The 16,711-nt window shown below is 45.9% G+C and overlaps 1 protein-coding gene across 3 annotated transcripts in view; it reads left to right on the top strand.

Annotated features, from left to right (window-relative positions):
- The window catches only part of BICD1 (BICD cargo adaptor 1), a 279,852-nt gene that overhangs the window by 122,131 nt on the left and 141,010 nt on the right, over window positions 1–16,711 (top strand). For all 3 annotated transcript variants that reach the window (XM_033950662.1, XM_033950661.1, XM_033950663.1), the window contains exon 7: window positions 8,532–8,683. In XM_033950662.1, the coding sequence (XP_033806553.1) occupies window positions 8,532–8,683 (152 nt within the window). The remainder of the gene's footprint in view (window positions 1–8,531; window positions 8,684–16,711) is intronic.

Here is a 16,711-nt window from a genome sequence, read left to right as displayed (position 1 = left end):
GTTTCTATGAGTTTACTCTCTGAAGAGGGCAGGAGGACTAAAACTTTATCCCCAGCTTGGAAGACTCTCGGCATAGCCCTGGTATTATAGGCCCATGCTTGTCTCTACTGGGCTTCCTCTAAACATAGTTTAGCAGCTTTCCCTACTTTCCTCAACTGCTCTTGCATCATGAGTATAAATTCAGCCAAATTCCTTTCTTGAATTGGCTCTTCCTCCCAGGACTCCCGGACCACATCCAGAATTCCTGAGGGTCTCCTTCCATATAGCAGCTCAAATGGGTAGAACCTTGTCGAACTCTGGGGTACCTCCTGGACATCAAACATCACATAGGGGAGTAGGGAGTCCCAGTTCTTTCCATCCTCTGAAACAAACTTCTGTTTGAGGGTTTTGTTAAACCTCTCCACTAGGCCATCGGTTTGGGCATCCCCAAAGAAACACTAACGGACCAAGGCACATCTTTCATGTCTAGGACAATGAACCAGTTATGCGCCCTTTTGAAAGTGAACACCATGTGAACCTCAGTCTATCATCCCCAAACCTATGGCTTAGTGGAGAGGTTTAACAAAACCCTCAAACAAATGCTCAAGAAGTTTGTTTTAGAGGATGAAAAAAACTGGAACTCCCTACTCCTCTATATGATGTTCAGTGTCTAGGAGGTACCCCAGAGTTCGACAGGATTCTCCCCGTTTGAGCTGCTATATGGAAGGAGACCCTGAGGAATTCCGGATGTGGTCCGGGAGACATTACAATATTATCTCCTGAAAAGGCATTTCCTGTTGGTCACCGACCATGCACCTCTTCAATGGCTAGCCCGCCATAAAAACTCCAATACCAGGATAATGAGGTGGTTTCTACAGATACAAGCCTTTAACTTTGACATAAGACACCGGCCAGGCCAAGAACACATAAATGCAGAATTTTTGTCTGAAGCTTGAAAAATCTCTCAATGGCTTCCAAGGAAAGGGAGCCATTGAGAGATTTTTCAAGCGAATCAGTTTCACGGACATCTTAAACAGCATTTCAGTTCTATCTTTTGAGTGAGAAACTTTTCAACTTTACAGCTGGATCTCCTGAAGCAGATAACGAAACGTGGCCGCGTTGGGACCCTACAGAACTTTTTCCTCATAAGATAAGTGAGATTGTAACAATGCTCCAGTGACATGTTTCAAACAAAGGTGCAAAACAAGAAAAGAAACGTTTTTTGAACTTAAAATTTTGAAAAATAGATATAAACCAGCGTTTACCATTTCTCAGAGAGTGATTTATCAAATATGCAATAACTGGATGGTAAACTCTTGCCCAAGAGGGGTTGTCTCTCTCTTCAGAGTTTTATTTCTCTGAGCGTACTTCAAAGTAATTTCACTCTCTTGGAATTGGTGTTCATTATAGTCAGTTTGTTTCTATCATAATTAGACTTTACTGACGTTCTATAAAAGCATATTATCCCTGTTTTTTGCTACATTCATCTTTGGCATTAACTTTTAATATTCAACTTTTTCCAATTTTTCTGCTTACTTCTCAAATCTATCCACTGTTCCATGTCTTCCCTTCCCATCTATCCATATGCACCATCTCCTCCCTCTCTCTGCCCTTCCCCTCTCCTCCCCTCGATCCATGTGTACCATATCTTCCCTCTTTCTTCTACCCTTAAACAGCATTTCTTGCATCTCTTTTCCCTTCCCTTCCCTACCCCTCCCATCCCTGCGCACCATCTCCTCCCTCTTTTTCCCCTTCCTGTGCAGCACCTCCTCCCTCTCTTTCACCCTCTGGTGGTCTGACATCTTTCTCCTCTCCTTCCCATGGTCTGGCATCTCTCTCCCTTCCTTCCTCCCCCTTTGTGGTCTTGCATCTCCCTGTCCTTCTCTTCCCCCTTTCACCTACCTCTCTCTCCCCTTTCCTTCCCTGGTCTGGCATCTCTCTCTCCTTCCCTCTCCCTCTCCTTCCCTTTCTCCCTTCTTGTGGTCTGTTATCTCTTCTTCTCTGCTTCCTTCCTCCACCTCCCTATCATGGTCTGGCATTTCTGTTCTCTCCTTCCGTTTTCCTTCCCTTTCCTGAAAGTCTGGCATCTCTTTCTTTTTTTTATCTCTCCATCCCCACGGTACAGCATTTCTCTAATGACTATCCCCTCTGACCCCCCCCCCCCCCTGCGATCCTCCTCTCCATGCAGTCTGGTAAGGCAGCTACTCTTGCACTCTTCGAACCACCAGTAGTGTGAGTCAAGTAAATACTCTGCCTTTGGTAGCCTGGAAGCTTTCTTTCTGCTATTGCTTTACGTCTAAGTGGGAACAGGAAGTAGTAGCTGAGGGAAAGCTTCCAGACTGCAGAAGGCAGCGTTTTTACTTCACTCACACTACTGGTGGCCCGAAGAGTGAAAGAGCGGCTGTATTAATGGATCACTTGGGCAGGGGGGAAATGGAACATCAGACTGCTGCTGAGCCGCCCAAAAGGTCTCCCTGGGCCTTGCGATGAAAACCACTTTGTACTGCATCTGCAGTCAAGTGAGGTCCCAAAAATATTGGGGATGCTTGGGCTCCCACAGTGCCCACAGAGCTGGTGCCTATGCATGTGAGGCCACACAGATTATGTATAAATTTAATAGAAAACATCAATGGATCTTGAACAGGAAAAACAGCATGCCATTCAGATTCTTACATACAGTATGTTCTATTATCCCAGGACAAGCAGGCAGCATATTCTCACATGTGGGTGACATCATCCACGGAGCCCCGACGCGGACAGCTTTTCAAGCAAACTTGATTGAAGATTTCAAGTTTGCTAGTGCTGCACCACGCATGTGTGTGCCTTCCTGATCCACTAGAGGGCGCATATCCTCCTCATGGTCCTCAGTTCTTAGTTTTCCGCTGAGCCAGAAAGCCCTGTCTCTCTTCTCTGCGTTCTTCTAAGTGCCTTTCTGGCACCGCGGCTTCTTTATTTTGTTAGGGAGTCGCTGTGCGTTTGTTAATTGATCGTGTATTTTCTTTGTTTCAAAAAAAATAAAAAATAAAAAAGGATTTTTTATTGTGTTTCTGCTGGTTCCATCGGCAGGCCCTTCTTGGGCCTCAGCCATGCTGCTAGGCCTCATTTTGCTGCAGCTGTATTTTCTTCTTCCCTGGCCTCTCTCTGGGCTCACCTCGTATGAGCAGGATGGCCAGGACCATTTTTCCTTCGTTGGAATCGGACTGAGTAGCTTCGATCCCCGGTAAGTTTTTCTTTCTTTCTTTCTTCTAGGTGCGTTACCTTGGTAACGCCACCGGCTGAGTCTCAGGCATTCCAGGCATCGAGTGCAATCGTGCCCGCCTCTACGAGACCTTCGATGCGTGCCTCCTTTCATGGGAATACTCATCTCGAGGTTGCCCTTTATGGAGCGTACTGCTGCACCTTTATTACCAGTTTCATTGGTACGGTGCCGACTTCTGAGCCTCGACGGACTTCGGTGTGCCTCGACGTCGACTGGGGCTTCGTGCCTCGACGTTGACTGAGGCTTCGTACGCCGACTGAGGCTTCGTGCCTCGACGTCGGCTGAGGTTTCGTGCCTCGACGTCCCTGAGGTTTTGTGCCTCGACGTCGCCTGAGGTTTTGTGCCTCGACGTCGACTGAGGCTTCGTGCCTCGACGTCGACTGAGGCTTTGTGCCTCGCCGTCGGCTGGGGCTTGGTGCCTGGACGTCGGCTGGGGCTTGGTGCCTCACCGCCGCCTGAGGCCTTGTGCCTCGACGTAGAATGCGGCCTTGTGCCTCGACGTTGTCTGAGGCTTTGTGCTTCGACTTTCTGCCTCGACGTCGACTGGGGTTTGGTGTCACGATGTCGACTGAGGCTTGGTGTCTCGACATCGACGGATGCTTTGTACCTTCGACATCGGCTGAGCCGTGTGCTCCGCGTCGCCTGATGCTTGTGCTTCGACGTCGACTGAGGCTGGGGGCCTCATCGTCGGCTGGAGCTCTGTGCCTTGTCGTCGACCCAGGCTTCGTGCCTCGCCGTTGACTGGAGCTTTGTGACTTGACGTCGCTTGGGGCTTTGTGCCCTTTGGTTGACTGTGGCCTTGTGCCTCGAAGTTGACTGTGGCTTGGTGCCGCAACGTCGCTAGGGGCTATAGTGTCCGAAGATCTAAAGGCGAAAAAACAGTGTGACAAGGCAGTGGCTGCTGCCAGAAGGATTCTGGGCTGTATAAAGAGAGGCGTAGTCAGTAGAAGGAAGAAGGTGTTGATGCCCCTGTACAGGTCATTGGTGAGGCCCCACCTGGAGTATTGTGTTCAGTTTTGGAGACCGTATCTGGCGAAAGACGTAAGAAGACTTGAGGCGGTCCAAAGGAGGGCGACGAAAATGATAGGAGGCTTGCACCAGAAGACGTATGAGGAGAGACTGGAAACCCTGAATATGTATACCCTAGAGGAAAGGAGAGACAGGGGAGATATGATTCAGACGTTCAAATACTTAAAGGGTATTAACGTAGAACAAAATCTTTTCCAGAGAAAGGAAAATGGTAAAACCAGAGGACATAATTTGAGGTTGAGGGGTGGTAGATTCAGGGGCAATGTTAGGAAATTCTACTTTACGGAGAGGGTGGTGGATGCCTGGAATGCGCTCCCGAGAGAGGTGGTGGAGAGTAAAACTGTGACTGAGTTCAAAGAAGCGTGGGATGAACACAGAAGATTTAGAATCAGAAAATAATATTAAAGATTGAACTAGGCCAGTTACTGGGCAGACTTGTACGGTCTGTGTCTGTGCATGGCCGTTTGGAGGAGGATGGGCAGGGGAGGGCTTCAATGGCTGGGAGGGTGTAGATGGGCTGGAGTAAGTCTTAAGAGATTTCGGCAGTTGGAACCCAAGCACAGTACCGGGTAAAGCTTTGGATTCTCGCCCAGAAATAGCTAAGAAGAAAAAAAAAATAATAATAATTTAAATTGAATCAGATTGGGCAGACTGGATGGACCATTCGGGTCTTTATCTGCCGTCATCTACTATGTTACTATATGTTTATATCTCGCCATCGGCTGAGGCTTTAGGCCTCGGCGTCGACTGCGGGTTTGCGCCCCGGTTTCGACGGGGGCTTCGTGCCTCGACTTCGTCTGTGGCTCTGTGCCTCGGCGTCTCCGGCTCCTATTCGAGAGGGTTCCCCGTTTTCTCTTCGGTTCATTCCGGGCAGCCGTGACGGATTCTTGTAGTGCGGAGTTTGGTTTCCTGGAGGAGACTCTCTCCCTGCTCCGGCTCTATTGCTCCCGCCATGCGTCATCTCGCTTGGCGCAGAGTGTGGCTGAGGATCCGAACCTCCAGGATCGTCTCGCCACTTTTACTTGCGTGAGTACTGAGTTTCTTGAGGCCTCTCTTGCGGAGGCCACTAACCGCCTTTCAGAACGCGACCGGTCCTTCGCCTATCGGGAAGCCTTCAGCTGAATCCCTTCTGCCTTGGTGGTTTGGACTCCTTCTCCGGAGGGGCCCTCCGGATACCTTTCTTGTGTTATCTCGGCCTCCTTCGCAGCAGCCGCAATAGCTGCAGCAGTGCCGGGTTATGGTCCAGCCGCCGGCTTCGGCGACTCCTGGCTGTCTTTTTGACTATTCTCGCATAGCCTCCGGGCTGCTCTCTTTCTGGGGATTCCTCCCCTCCCTTCGGGAGGGGTGTCACCGTGTCTACGTACTGGGAGTATAGCCTCGCCTCTGCGTCTGGTCCTGGCCCTTCGTGACCTGCACTAGTTTCTAGTCTGGGAGCGGTTCAGACTCTTTCCGCCCCAGTCTCGGGAGTCCGTCGGGGCGGATCTGGACCCAGTTTGTCTGCGCTCCTTCTTGTCTCGGCCTCAGGAGGAGGGCCTTGTTTGTTTATACCGGATGATGGCCCCTCTGTCCTCAGTCCGCCTCCAGTCTTTTCTGCCTCGGCAGGCCGCCTGTCTGCGCCTGAGTCAGCTGGTGTCTCAGCGGTCTTCGGCCTCGACCGAGCTGATGCTGATGCTTTGGGATCATGGGTCTCCACGGTTCATGTCCCGATGTTCGCCTGGTTTCCTCTTCGTGTTCCCCGCTGGACCCGAGCATCTCAGTGATGGCAGGATCGGGATCCCGCTTCCCAGCGCTTTTGTGGTGCGCTGGTTTCGTTGGTGGGCCACCTCTTCGTATCCCCGCATCAGAAGGTTCTGCCGATGGACTCCTCGGCATCGGCTTAGGGGCACAACACGACGGCCTTCGGACTCGGGGTCTTTGGTCGGGTGCGGACCATCGCAGCCGCATCAATCTGCTGAAGCTCCGGGCCATTTACAATGCCGTGGTGGATTTTCGTTATTGGTTGCTGGATTGCGGGGTCCTGGTGCGTCCCGACATTCCGGTTGCGATGTATTCTGTGACCAAGCCAGGGTGTACAGGTTCCCTGTTACTTTGCAGGGAAGCCCTTCGTCATTGGAGGGGGAGTTACACCACTACTTCTTTCTTTGGGCGGTGTATTTCCGGGGCGAGCAGCATTGTCTGGTGGACACGTTGAGTCGCCCTTTTCGGCCGCATGAATGGTCGCTCCATTCTCAGACTCTGCGGCATGTGGTTGTTTGGTGGGGAACCCCACAGGTAGTTCTGTTCGCTTTGCCCCTCACTCACTGGTTGCCTCGATATTGCTCGAGGATGTTCTCCCGGGTTCGCATCGAGGTGGATGCTTTCCTTCTCGATTGGATGGGCAGGTTCCTCTCTGTGTTCCCTCCCTTTACTCTGATTCTCAGGTCTTTGATACACCTCCTGTCGGTCTGCGCCACCATGATCTTGATGGCTCCTCTGTGGCCCTGGCAGCTGTGGTTCTCCCTGCTCCTCCAGCATGTCAGGGAGCCTCTGTTCCTACCTATGCTCCCTTCTCTGCTGTCTCAGTGTTGAGGTTTCTGTTGCATTCCAATCTGCAGTCTCTACACTTATCAGCTTAGTTCCTCGCAACGTGCCTCCCTCCTTCTGTTTCTCTCAAGTCGGTGGGGGTGTTTTCGAGGCCTCTCGAAAGATCTCCACTCGGCAATGCTATTCCCAGATATGGTCCTGATTTGCTGCGTGGTGTGCTGAGCACCGCATGGATCCGCTCTCTGCCTCCTTGCCTTCAGTGCTGGTTTATCTGTTTCACTTGTCTCGGTCTGGTCTCAAATCGACATCTATTCGAGCCCACCTCTGTGCTTTTGCTGCCTTTCATCGGCCGCTTGATGGGACGCTGCTCTCCGTCCATCCGACGGTTTCCCGCTTTATGAGGGATCTCTTCAATGTACATCCTCCGCTCAAAGCCCCTCCGGTGGTTTGGGATCTTTGTGTGGTCCTGACTCAATTGGTGATACCTCCATTTGATTCCATTGATAAGGCTCTTTTGAATTACTTCACCTGGCAGGTGGTATTCCTGGTTGCTCTCACGTCTGCTCGCAGAGTCAGTGAGCTGCAAGCTCTGGTTGCGGACCCGTCTTTTCCTGTATTGCTTCATGACACGGTGGTCCTGCGTACTCAACCCCAGTTCTTGCCCAAGGTGGTTTCGGACTTTCCTCTCAATCATTCCATTGTTCTTCTGGTCTCTTTTCCGAAGCCCCACTCGTCTCCTGGCGAGGTGGCGCTTTACACACTTGACTGTAAGAGGGCGTTGGCTTTTTATCTTCAACGCACTCAGTCTCCTCAGATGGTTCCTCAATTGTTTTTGTCCCTCGACCCTAGTCGGTTAGGACGCCCAGTTTCCAAGCGCAACTTGTCCAACTGGTTGGCTGCTTGTATTTCCTTTTGCTACGCTCAGGCTGGTCTCGCGCTGCATGGTCGAGTCGCGGGACATAAGTCCGAGCGATGGCGGCTTCTGTAGCTTTCCTCAGGTCGACGCCTATCGAGGAGATTTGCAAGGCTGCCACTTGGTCTTCGGTTCATACTTTCACCTCCCACTACTGCCTGGATACTCTGTCCAGGAGCGACAGCCGGTTGGGCCAGTCGGTTTTGCGTAATCTGTTTTCTTGAATTGCCAACTTCCCTCCGTCCCTTTTTTGGTTAGCTTGGAGGTCACCCACATGTGAGAATATGCTGCCTGCTTGTCCTGGGATAAAGCACAGTTACTTACCATAATGGGTGTTATCCAGGGACAGCAGGCAGATATTCTCACAACCCGCCCGCCTCCCCGAGGTTGGCTTCTTTGCTAGCTATCTGAACTGAGGACCATGAGGAGGGTATGCGCCCTCTAGTGGATCAGGAAGGCACACACATGCGTGGTGCAGCACTAGCAAACTTGAAATCTTCAATCAAGTTTGCTTGAAAAGCTGTCCGCGTCGGGGCTCCGTGGATGATGTCACCCACATGTGAGAATATCTGCTTGCTGTCCCTGGATAACACCTGTTACGGTAAGTAACTGTGCTTTACATTTGGTCCATTTCGGGTTTTGTTTGGGTTTTTTTTATTTTTGCTGGACTGGATCTTACAGATTATTTGCCTATTTGTTTTTTTGGGACATTCTTAATTTGTCTTCTATAAATCTTATACAAGTTTTATTATGTTTGGTCTGCTTCATTTTTTTTGCTGCCATTCAGATTTTACATGTTCTATTCTGATTTGATACTTTTTACTGCAGACAGCGGAAATTGCACTGGCAAATCTGAAAAACAAATATGAGAATGAGAAGACGATGGTAACGGAAACAATGACAAAACTGAGGAATGAGTTAAAGGCATTGAAAGAAGATGCAGCCACCTTCTCTTCCTTGAGAGCAATGTTTGCAACCAGGTACTGTAAGAAGACAAAAGAGACGTGGGGTCTATTTTACAAATATGTGCTCAGCAGTTGGTATGTGAATTACAGTAACATAGTAACATAGTAGATGACGGCAGATAAAGACCCGAATGGTCCATCCAGTCTGCCCAACCTGATTCAATTTTAATTTTTTTTTTTTTTTTCTTCTTAGCTATTTCTGGGCAAGAATCCAAAGCTTTACCCGGTACTAGGCTTGGGTTCCAACTGCCGAAATCTCTGCTCATCTACACCCTCCCAGCCATTGAAGCCCTCCCCAGCCATTGAAGCCCTCCCCTGCCCATCCTCCACCAAACGGCCATACACAGACACAGACCGTGCAAGTCTGCCCAGTAACTGGCCTTAGTTCAATATTTAATATTATTTTCTGATTCTAAATCTTCTGTGTTCATCCCACGCTTCTTTGAACTCAGTCACAGTTTTACTCTCCACCACCTCTCTCGGGAGCGCATTCCAGGCATCCACCACCCTCTCCGTAAAGTAGAATTTCCTAACATTGCCCCTGAATCTACCACCCCTCAACCTCAAATTATGTCCTCTGGTTTTACCATTTTCCTTTCTCAGGAAAAGATTTTGTTCTACGTTAATACCCTTTAAGTATTTGAACAGTGCATGACCTCAGTACAATGACATAGCTAGAACATTGGGGAAAAATATTGAAGGGTCCCATATAATACCACGGAAAAGAAATATACGAGTAAGGACTTCAAGAAAAAAAAAATTAATAAAATGTAGATATATTTAATTGAATATAGAGTTCCTTTGTGATACCATTTTTCTATGCTCTACCAAGGATACCATAACATAAAATTAATTAAATATTTAATTTATTGATTTCTTTAATTCAATTCATATCCTAAAAACTAACAAAATTTATTTCATCTACATTTAAAATCTACAATAACATGCAATACAAAGTGCAAAGTGCTACTAATAACAAAATCAAAGGCTGGGAATAGCTACAGGTACTATCTAAAGATTTAAAGTAGAGTCCATCAATCAATCTTCAAGGTTCTTAATGATGTTAAGTTTTGAAGCCATTCAGGCCCAATGAAGCTCACTAAACTTGATGATGAGTCAATTAAAGTCCCAATATCTCCTTGAGTAGTAATCTGTAGGCTTGACCAGGCCAATTGTTCCTTATATTAATGATACAATTAGAAATGCTTAATCAGTTCTGAGGTTCTCTCTTCTTAATCCTTAAAGTTTTCCAGTTTTAATTACTTATATTGTTCAATCAGCATATGCCTCAACAGCAGCGGAAATAGGGGTTCTTTAAGTTTCATGCAGCAGATGAGTCCACTACAAGTTTCTGCCAGGTATTTGTGACCTGGATTAGCCACTCTGGAAACAGGATACTGGGCTAGATGGACCATTGATCTGACTGTATGGTTATTCTTACGTCCTAACATGGACCGATTTCTCAACTGGAGGAGTTTGCAGTAGAGGATGCGGAAAAATTTGCAGCTTTCCTTCTGTATGAGGGTTCTCTTCTGTCAGTGTCCTGCCCTGTTTCAAGCTGTCTCCCAGTCGAGATGCAAGAGGTGCAGCACGACTCCAAATTGGGCAGTGGTGAATCAGGGTAAAGAAGATCCAGGTAGGTAGTGAGAGAGCTGCAGAAGCTTGCTACAGTCATATTGAATGCTCTTTGGGATGCCATCCAAATACTGAACACTTCCTTAAATCAACTATCCTCTAAGTTTGTAGGTGATGTTGAGACTATCAGGCAGAATGCAGAAGCTCAGACTTCCAAGATGGAACGACAAACTGATATTTTGAGCTTTTGGAGATTAAGGTTATGAATATGTCTCTTGTAGTTACAGGCCCTGATTAAAGATAAGAATTTTGTAAATAAAAGACTGGAAAATATGGAGGATCAACTGAGGAAGAACCCATTGAGATTCCTAGATGTCCTAAGTTATTAATAGTATCTCCTTTGGATATGGTCAAAAGAAATATTTAATGGAAATATTAAAGTTACAAGTAGAGTCTTTGTCACTTATAATCAGGACTCAATATTTATCATTGATGATGCATCCTGATTCTAAGGGTGAGGGAAATGATAATTTTTCAGTGACAAACCTTACATACCTTTAAGAGTCATCTTTGGAAGTTATAACTCAGAGAACTTTTGTATTGGTGACCTTTGCATATGAGAGTGATAGGAATTCCATGTTATGTTATGTTATATTTATATTTCCATACAATTCCCTGTTTTTTGGATCTGTGGGTTAGAATGTTTCCATATTTATCCAAATTGCTCAAAAAAGTGAGTTCTTGGCCCTAGCCCTTGGAGCTACTTTTTCCTGAGATTTCCATACTTTTTCCTGAGATCCCAAGCAGTTATAAGAATTTCTTATGGCTAAGGAGGAACTCGTATCTGTATGATGTGTTAAGTCCACTGTATTGACTGGCTAGAGATTATGAATCGTAGTGGTTGTTTATTTTTTCTTTCCTTGTTTTTTTAATATGACCAGGAGCTGCCTGACCTGGTCAGTGGGACAGAAGGGAAATTTCCAGGATGAGCCTCCTCTCCTAAGTGAAAGGATTCTTAGCCTGCAGTTACAAACGAATTAGACACAAAAACCATAATATAATGATTCAGTATCCAATTATTAATAAAAGATAGTAAATAAAAAGACGGAGTTTGTGCCTGGGTGTTGTGAGCTTGCCAGTGCCGGGTTTTGTAACAGGCCACCGGTCAATGCTCACCAACGCCGAACTCGCCGTGCCTTCAAAGGATGTTGAAGGTCCTGCTGGCTCTCATCACAATAATAAGCAAAATAAATGTCAGGAACAATCAAGATTTAGAGTAACTTGTGTCTGACTTTATTCTTAAAGTAGCAATTGCTACAGTCATAGTCTTTGAATTAAATCAATACAAAGAAAAATCCAGGCTTGCAAAAACATAGCCTATACACCTTCTGGCAGGTAAGTTTAAACAAAAAAAATACTGTTGTAGCCTTGCCCTCACAGTCACACAGTCCACCAAGGGCACAGAGCAATATGGCTACTGGAACACCCAGTGTTTCTGCTAGTTGTTCCCAAATGTCTTGCACACTCAAATGAATGTATTGCCTAAGCCTGGCTTAACAGGCCTCCCCAGCCAACCTAACAAACAGTTGGTGGGGGAGGGGAGTAGCTGAATCCACTTTAGCTTAAAAGCTTGCCAACAAAATTGGCCCCACAATCCCTCCCTGAGGATATTCTGTGGATTCTCCCCACTACTTCCTTGTCCATACATTCATACCCCCAAGATTAGGGGAAGAAAAAACAAAAGGAGAAAATATACAAAAAAAACTCCACACTTTTTCCTCTGTCACCAGCCTAAGATACAGCTGCAGCAGTTAGCTCAGCACTGCTCAGGCTGTCAGCACTTGACTGGTGCTAACAAACAAACTCAGAGCCAACAAGATTCCAAAAGCACACAATCAAAACGGTGATTTAACTTAGCTCTGGTCCATCTGAGTTTCCTCTGGTTCTTGAATAGTATCCATAAATTCCATGGCTTCCTGGCAAGCTGGCTGGTTCACCCCAGGGACAGTGGAAACCTCTGCCATTTCAACATCCTCATTCATAGGAAAGTCAGGAGCCCAGTCCCTGGAGACTGCTTCCTGGGCTGACCCAGGGAAGACTGATTTGTTCTTCCTCAGCACAGCCTCTAATGCTCTGAGATGGCCACGCCCTGACCTGGAAGGGGGAGGGCTAACCTGCTGTTTCTGCTGGCCTCTCAGTTTAGCCTTAATTGGCCCCAGCAGAGGCTCCTTAGATGTTCTCTGACACTGACTCCTGGGCTGTCCTTCTGAATAAGTCTCCTCCCTCTGCAACAGGCTGTTCTCCCACTCCTCTTCTACTCCCTGGGATTCTGTAGACTGCTGTTTCAAAGGAAACAGAGACCCTGTTTGTTTATCAGAACTTAGCCTGCTGCAGTGATCAGCCCTTTTCAATAGAAGGGAAGGATTTGGAGGAGATTTGACTGTAACAAGCCTAGCCTTAAGACTAGGGTTGTTACAGTGTATAGTTGCCCTTTTCTCCTGTCCCCATACTCCTATTCTAGACTATTACATTTATAGCTTCTTTTACATCATATCCGCTATTTAATAATGTTAGATAACACAAAAGCAAGATTGATCACTTGACTGTTGGAAAACAACTTAAACAACACTTTCAATACTTCCCCTTCTAATTCCATGCATATATTTGTTAATATAAGCTTTTAATTATCTTATACCTTATTTCATCTTACCCTGACTATTACTATAGGCTCCTTTTACTAAGGTGCACTAGCGTTTTTAGCGCACACTGCATTGCCACGTGCGCTAATCCCGCACTACCCGCCAAGAATTAACATCAGCTCAATGCTGGCATTAGCATCTAGTGTGCGCAGCAATGCTGCGCGCGCTAAGCGCGTGCTAAAACCGCTAGCGCAGCTTAGTAAAAGGAGCCCTATATCTTAATACTTCCATAGCATTATAACCTTGTACATTATCATATATCTTTGTTAAAATATTTCATGTACACTCTTATAATTCCTATACTTAATTCTAATCTAATCTAATCTTTGGTTTATATACCAGGTCATCTCCCAGTGGAGCTCGACGCGGTTCACATATAATTGAGACTAGAGTACATAGCAGAAAACATAGGAGAAGGAAGAACTAATTAAAAACTAAAGTACATAAGAAAAACATAAGAAAAATAACTATAATATTATCATTTCATTGAGGCTGTAGTTAAACCATTTAAAAATTGCAAGAACAACAAAGTTTTCAGGAATTTATGAAATAATTGCAGCTGGCCTAAAAGCCTAATGGACTCAGGAAGTTCATTCCAGATCTCTACAAACTTGAAAACAAAAGATCGACTAAGCTTCCCAACAGATTTAATTCCCTTAAAGGAAGGGAAGGCTAACATATCTTTGTGTGTTTCTCAAATGGCAAAGTCTAAGGGTATTCCAACATAAGGGGACAAAAGGATCAAATATTCCATAGAGAAGCTTGAAGATTATGCATGCACATTTAAACTGGATCCTAAAGCGAACTGGGAGCCAGTGAAGCTTTATCAACAAAGGGGAAACATGATCATACTTTTGTTTCCCAAAAATGAGCTTAGCTGCAGTATTCTGTATTAACTGAAGTCGTTTCTGCTTAATGCCCAGATAAACTGAGTTAAAATAATCTAGCTGAGAAAGCACAGTAAGTTTTCTTTCTACCTTAACTCTTAATCTATCACTTATTAGTAATATCTCTTTACTAAATTTAAATCTTGCTTCCAATTTTAATATGATTCTCCCTGCATATAGCTGTACAATATACTTAAAAACATTTAACTCAAGATGGCAGAAGTGAGCTTCACAATGTTTTTATTCTCTCTGCTATTGTGAACTTATGTTTATCCTAGTTGGTTATTTTTTAAGGGAATGTCTAAGGGAAACATCTAGGCTTTACTTTCCCTTTTTGATGCACTATCCCAGGGGCATCTAGACTAGTGGGTTGTAGTAGACTAGTAGAATGTCTCACCTATTGCACTAGAAAGGCTGTTATGCAGCTGCCAAGTGAAGAAAGAGTGAAATGGAGGAAGAACTGAATTGCGGTTTTGAGAAAAAAAAAAAAAATTCTAAGGAACTAAACTGAATAGCTGACAGGAAGAATTTCACAATAGACAGTTAGGATAGTGCAGGGGTGTCCAATGTCGGTCCTCGAGGGCCGCAATCCAGTCGGGTTTTCAGGATTTCCCCAATGAATATGCATGAGATCTATTAGCATACAATGAAAGCAGTGCATGCAAATAGACCTCATGTATATTCTTTGGGGAAATCCTGAAAATCCGACTGGACTGCGGCCCTCGAGGACCGACATTGGACACCCCTGCACTATCCTAACCGTCTATTGTGAAATTCTTCCTGTCAGCTATTCAGTTTAGTTCCTTAGAATTTGGTTTTTTTTTTCTCAAAACCGCAATTCAGTTCTTCCTCCATTTCACTCTTTCTTCACTTGGCAGCTGCATAACAGCCTTTCTAGTGCAATAGGTGAGACATTCTACTAGTCTACTACAACCCACTAGTCTAGATTGTCTTATCTATCTACTGGAAAAGATATATCTGGGTAAGGACATAATCTTTTTTTCTATTGCAGTAGGTGAGACCTTCTAGACAAGTATCCTAATGACCGCGTGCCAAATGCAGAAGGAATGCACTCTGGATTTTTTCTATGACTCTCCTGTACTTCACCAGGAGCTATAGTACCACCTGCAGTTTTTCCCTTCTGCACGCATGCCTGAAAGAGTGTTTCTTTTCTGTTCTCCCTTTTTATTCCTATTTTATTCAGTGCTTTCATCCCTTTTGGGGGATTCTATTGTGCTTGGAGTGTTTCTTCAGCTCTGCCTGCGTAGAAAAGAAGCAGATTCCGGTCTGCAGCTGACAGACCTATCTCTGGTGTTACCTGTTAGCCAGCCTGCATTAGTTTCTTTGGAGCTCAGGGCTGTCCCTGCTGTTTCCTCACCCTCCGTTAAGTAGGTGTTGAGTGCATGCTGTTAGGCATCCTTTTAGGGGCTTGGCGGTATCTCACAGGGTGCCGGCTGCATTTTTACCTACACCTATTCTAGTAGTGCGTCTGTTCATCCGCTTGGGTAGAGAAATGATCAGATGCCATGTCTGACTTGCAGCCCTAAGATCAGTATCGAGGAAGTATTCCAAGAATGAGGCAGTGATTTCTTCTTATCCAGCTACTTTGAGAGAGCTGAGTCAGGCTGCAGCACATTTCCAGCATAGGTCACAGTGAGTAAGGCAGTCACAGCCTGTGAGGTGAATCAGGAGGTTCTGAATTTCAGTTTTCAATGTTTCTGCATGTCTTCCGTTGTTCCCTCACCTGAAAAATCCAAAAATTGTCATTTTTGGACTTTGATAAGTATGAAAAAATCGTGATTTTGGCACAAATTTCTTATCGCTAGCCATCTTGGATTTTTAGCTATCTTTTTTTCAAAAGCTCCCTGCACTTCAAAACTGTACTTTTTGCCTCAAAACTTGTTGGGATGGAGTCCTTTGGCTCTCCTAACGTGAATTCTTGCCAGGTTTGCACAAATTTAGCACATCAGGAATGTTCTTGTGGCACATGCTACATGGCGCAGCCAAGAGATGCAGCAGTGCAAAGCTTAACCTTTCCCCTGACTAAGCAGGTGTTGAAACACTCGGCTAGCTCTTTGGAGCAGCCTTCTTTGTTTTCAGAGCTCAGACCGTCCTCAGCCCAAAAAGCGCAAGTGAAATCATCAAAGGGTGACTCTAAGCCCCTGGGTCCAGAGGCCCTCAGATATTCTGAAACTTTTATGGAATACGTTTCAGACAAGTCGTTCTTCCCCTGCACAGTCCCGCGCCGCCTCGGATGTATCTCTCAGTGGTGTTGCTTCTTTAGGTGTTTCCTCTTCTCCATCAGCTTCTGTTCCTCTAGCTGACCTTGTTCAGGGAGATCCATCTGATGCTGACCACCTTTATGACCCTTTGTTTTCCAATGAATTAGGTCACTCACCCGACTCCATCCACCTCCTCTTCTTGGCTATGTGGTATGCACTTTGTCTCATAATAACATAGTAACATAGTAGATGACGGCAGATAAAGACCCGAATGGTCCATCCAGTCTGCCCAACCTGATTCAATTTTAATTTTTTTTTTTTTTTTCTTCTTAGCTATTTCTGGGCAAGAATCCAAAGCTTTACCCTGTACTGTGCTTGGGTTCCAACTGCCGAAATCTCTGTTAAGACTTACTCCAGCCCATCGACACCCTCCCAGCCATTGAAGCCCTCCCCAGCCCATCCTCCACCAAACGGCCATACACAGACACAGACCATGCAAGTCTGCCCAGTACTGGCCTAGTTCAATATTTAATATTATTTTCTGATTCTAAATCTTCTATGTGGCCCCAGCACCGAACCCTGAGGGACTCCACTAGTCACCTTTCCTTCATTCAAGTGACTTCCATTAACCACCACCCTCTAGCGTCTGTCCGACAGCCA

This window comes from Geotrypetes seraphini, chromosome 7 (assembly GCF_902459505.1).
Source record: "Geotrypetes seraphini chromosome 7, aGeoSer1.1, whole genome shotgun sequence".
Taxonomy (NCBI): Eukaryota; Metazoa; Chordata; class Amphibia; order Gymnophiona; family Dermophiidae; genus Geotrypetes; species Geotrypetes seraphini.
The sequence above is the reverse complement of the archived record's forward strand: the minus strand, read 5'-3'. Positions and strand labels throughout refer to the sequence as shown.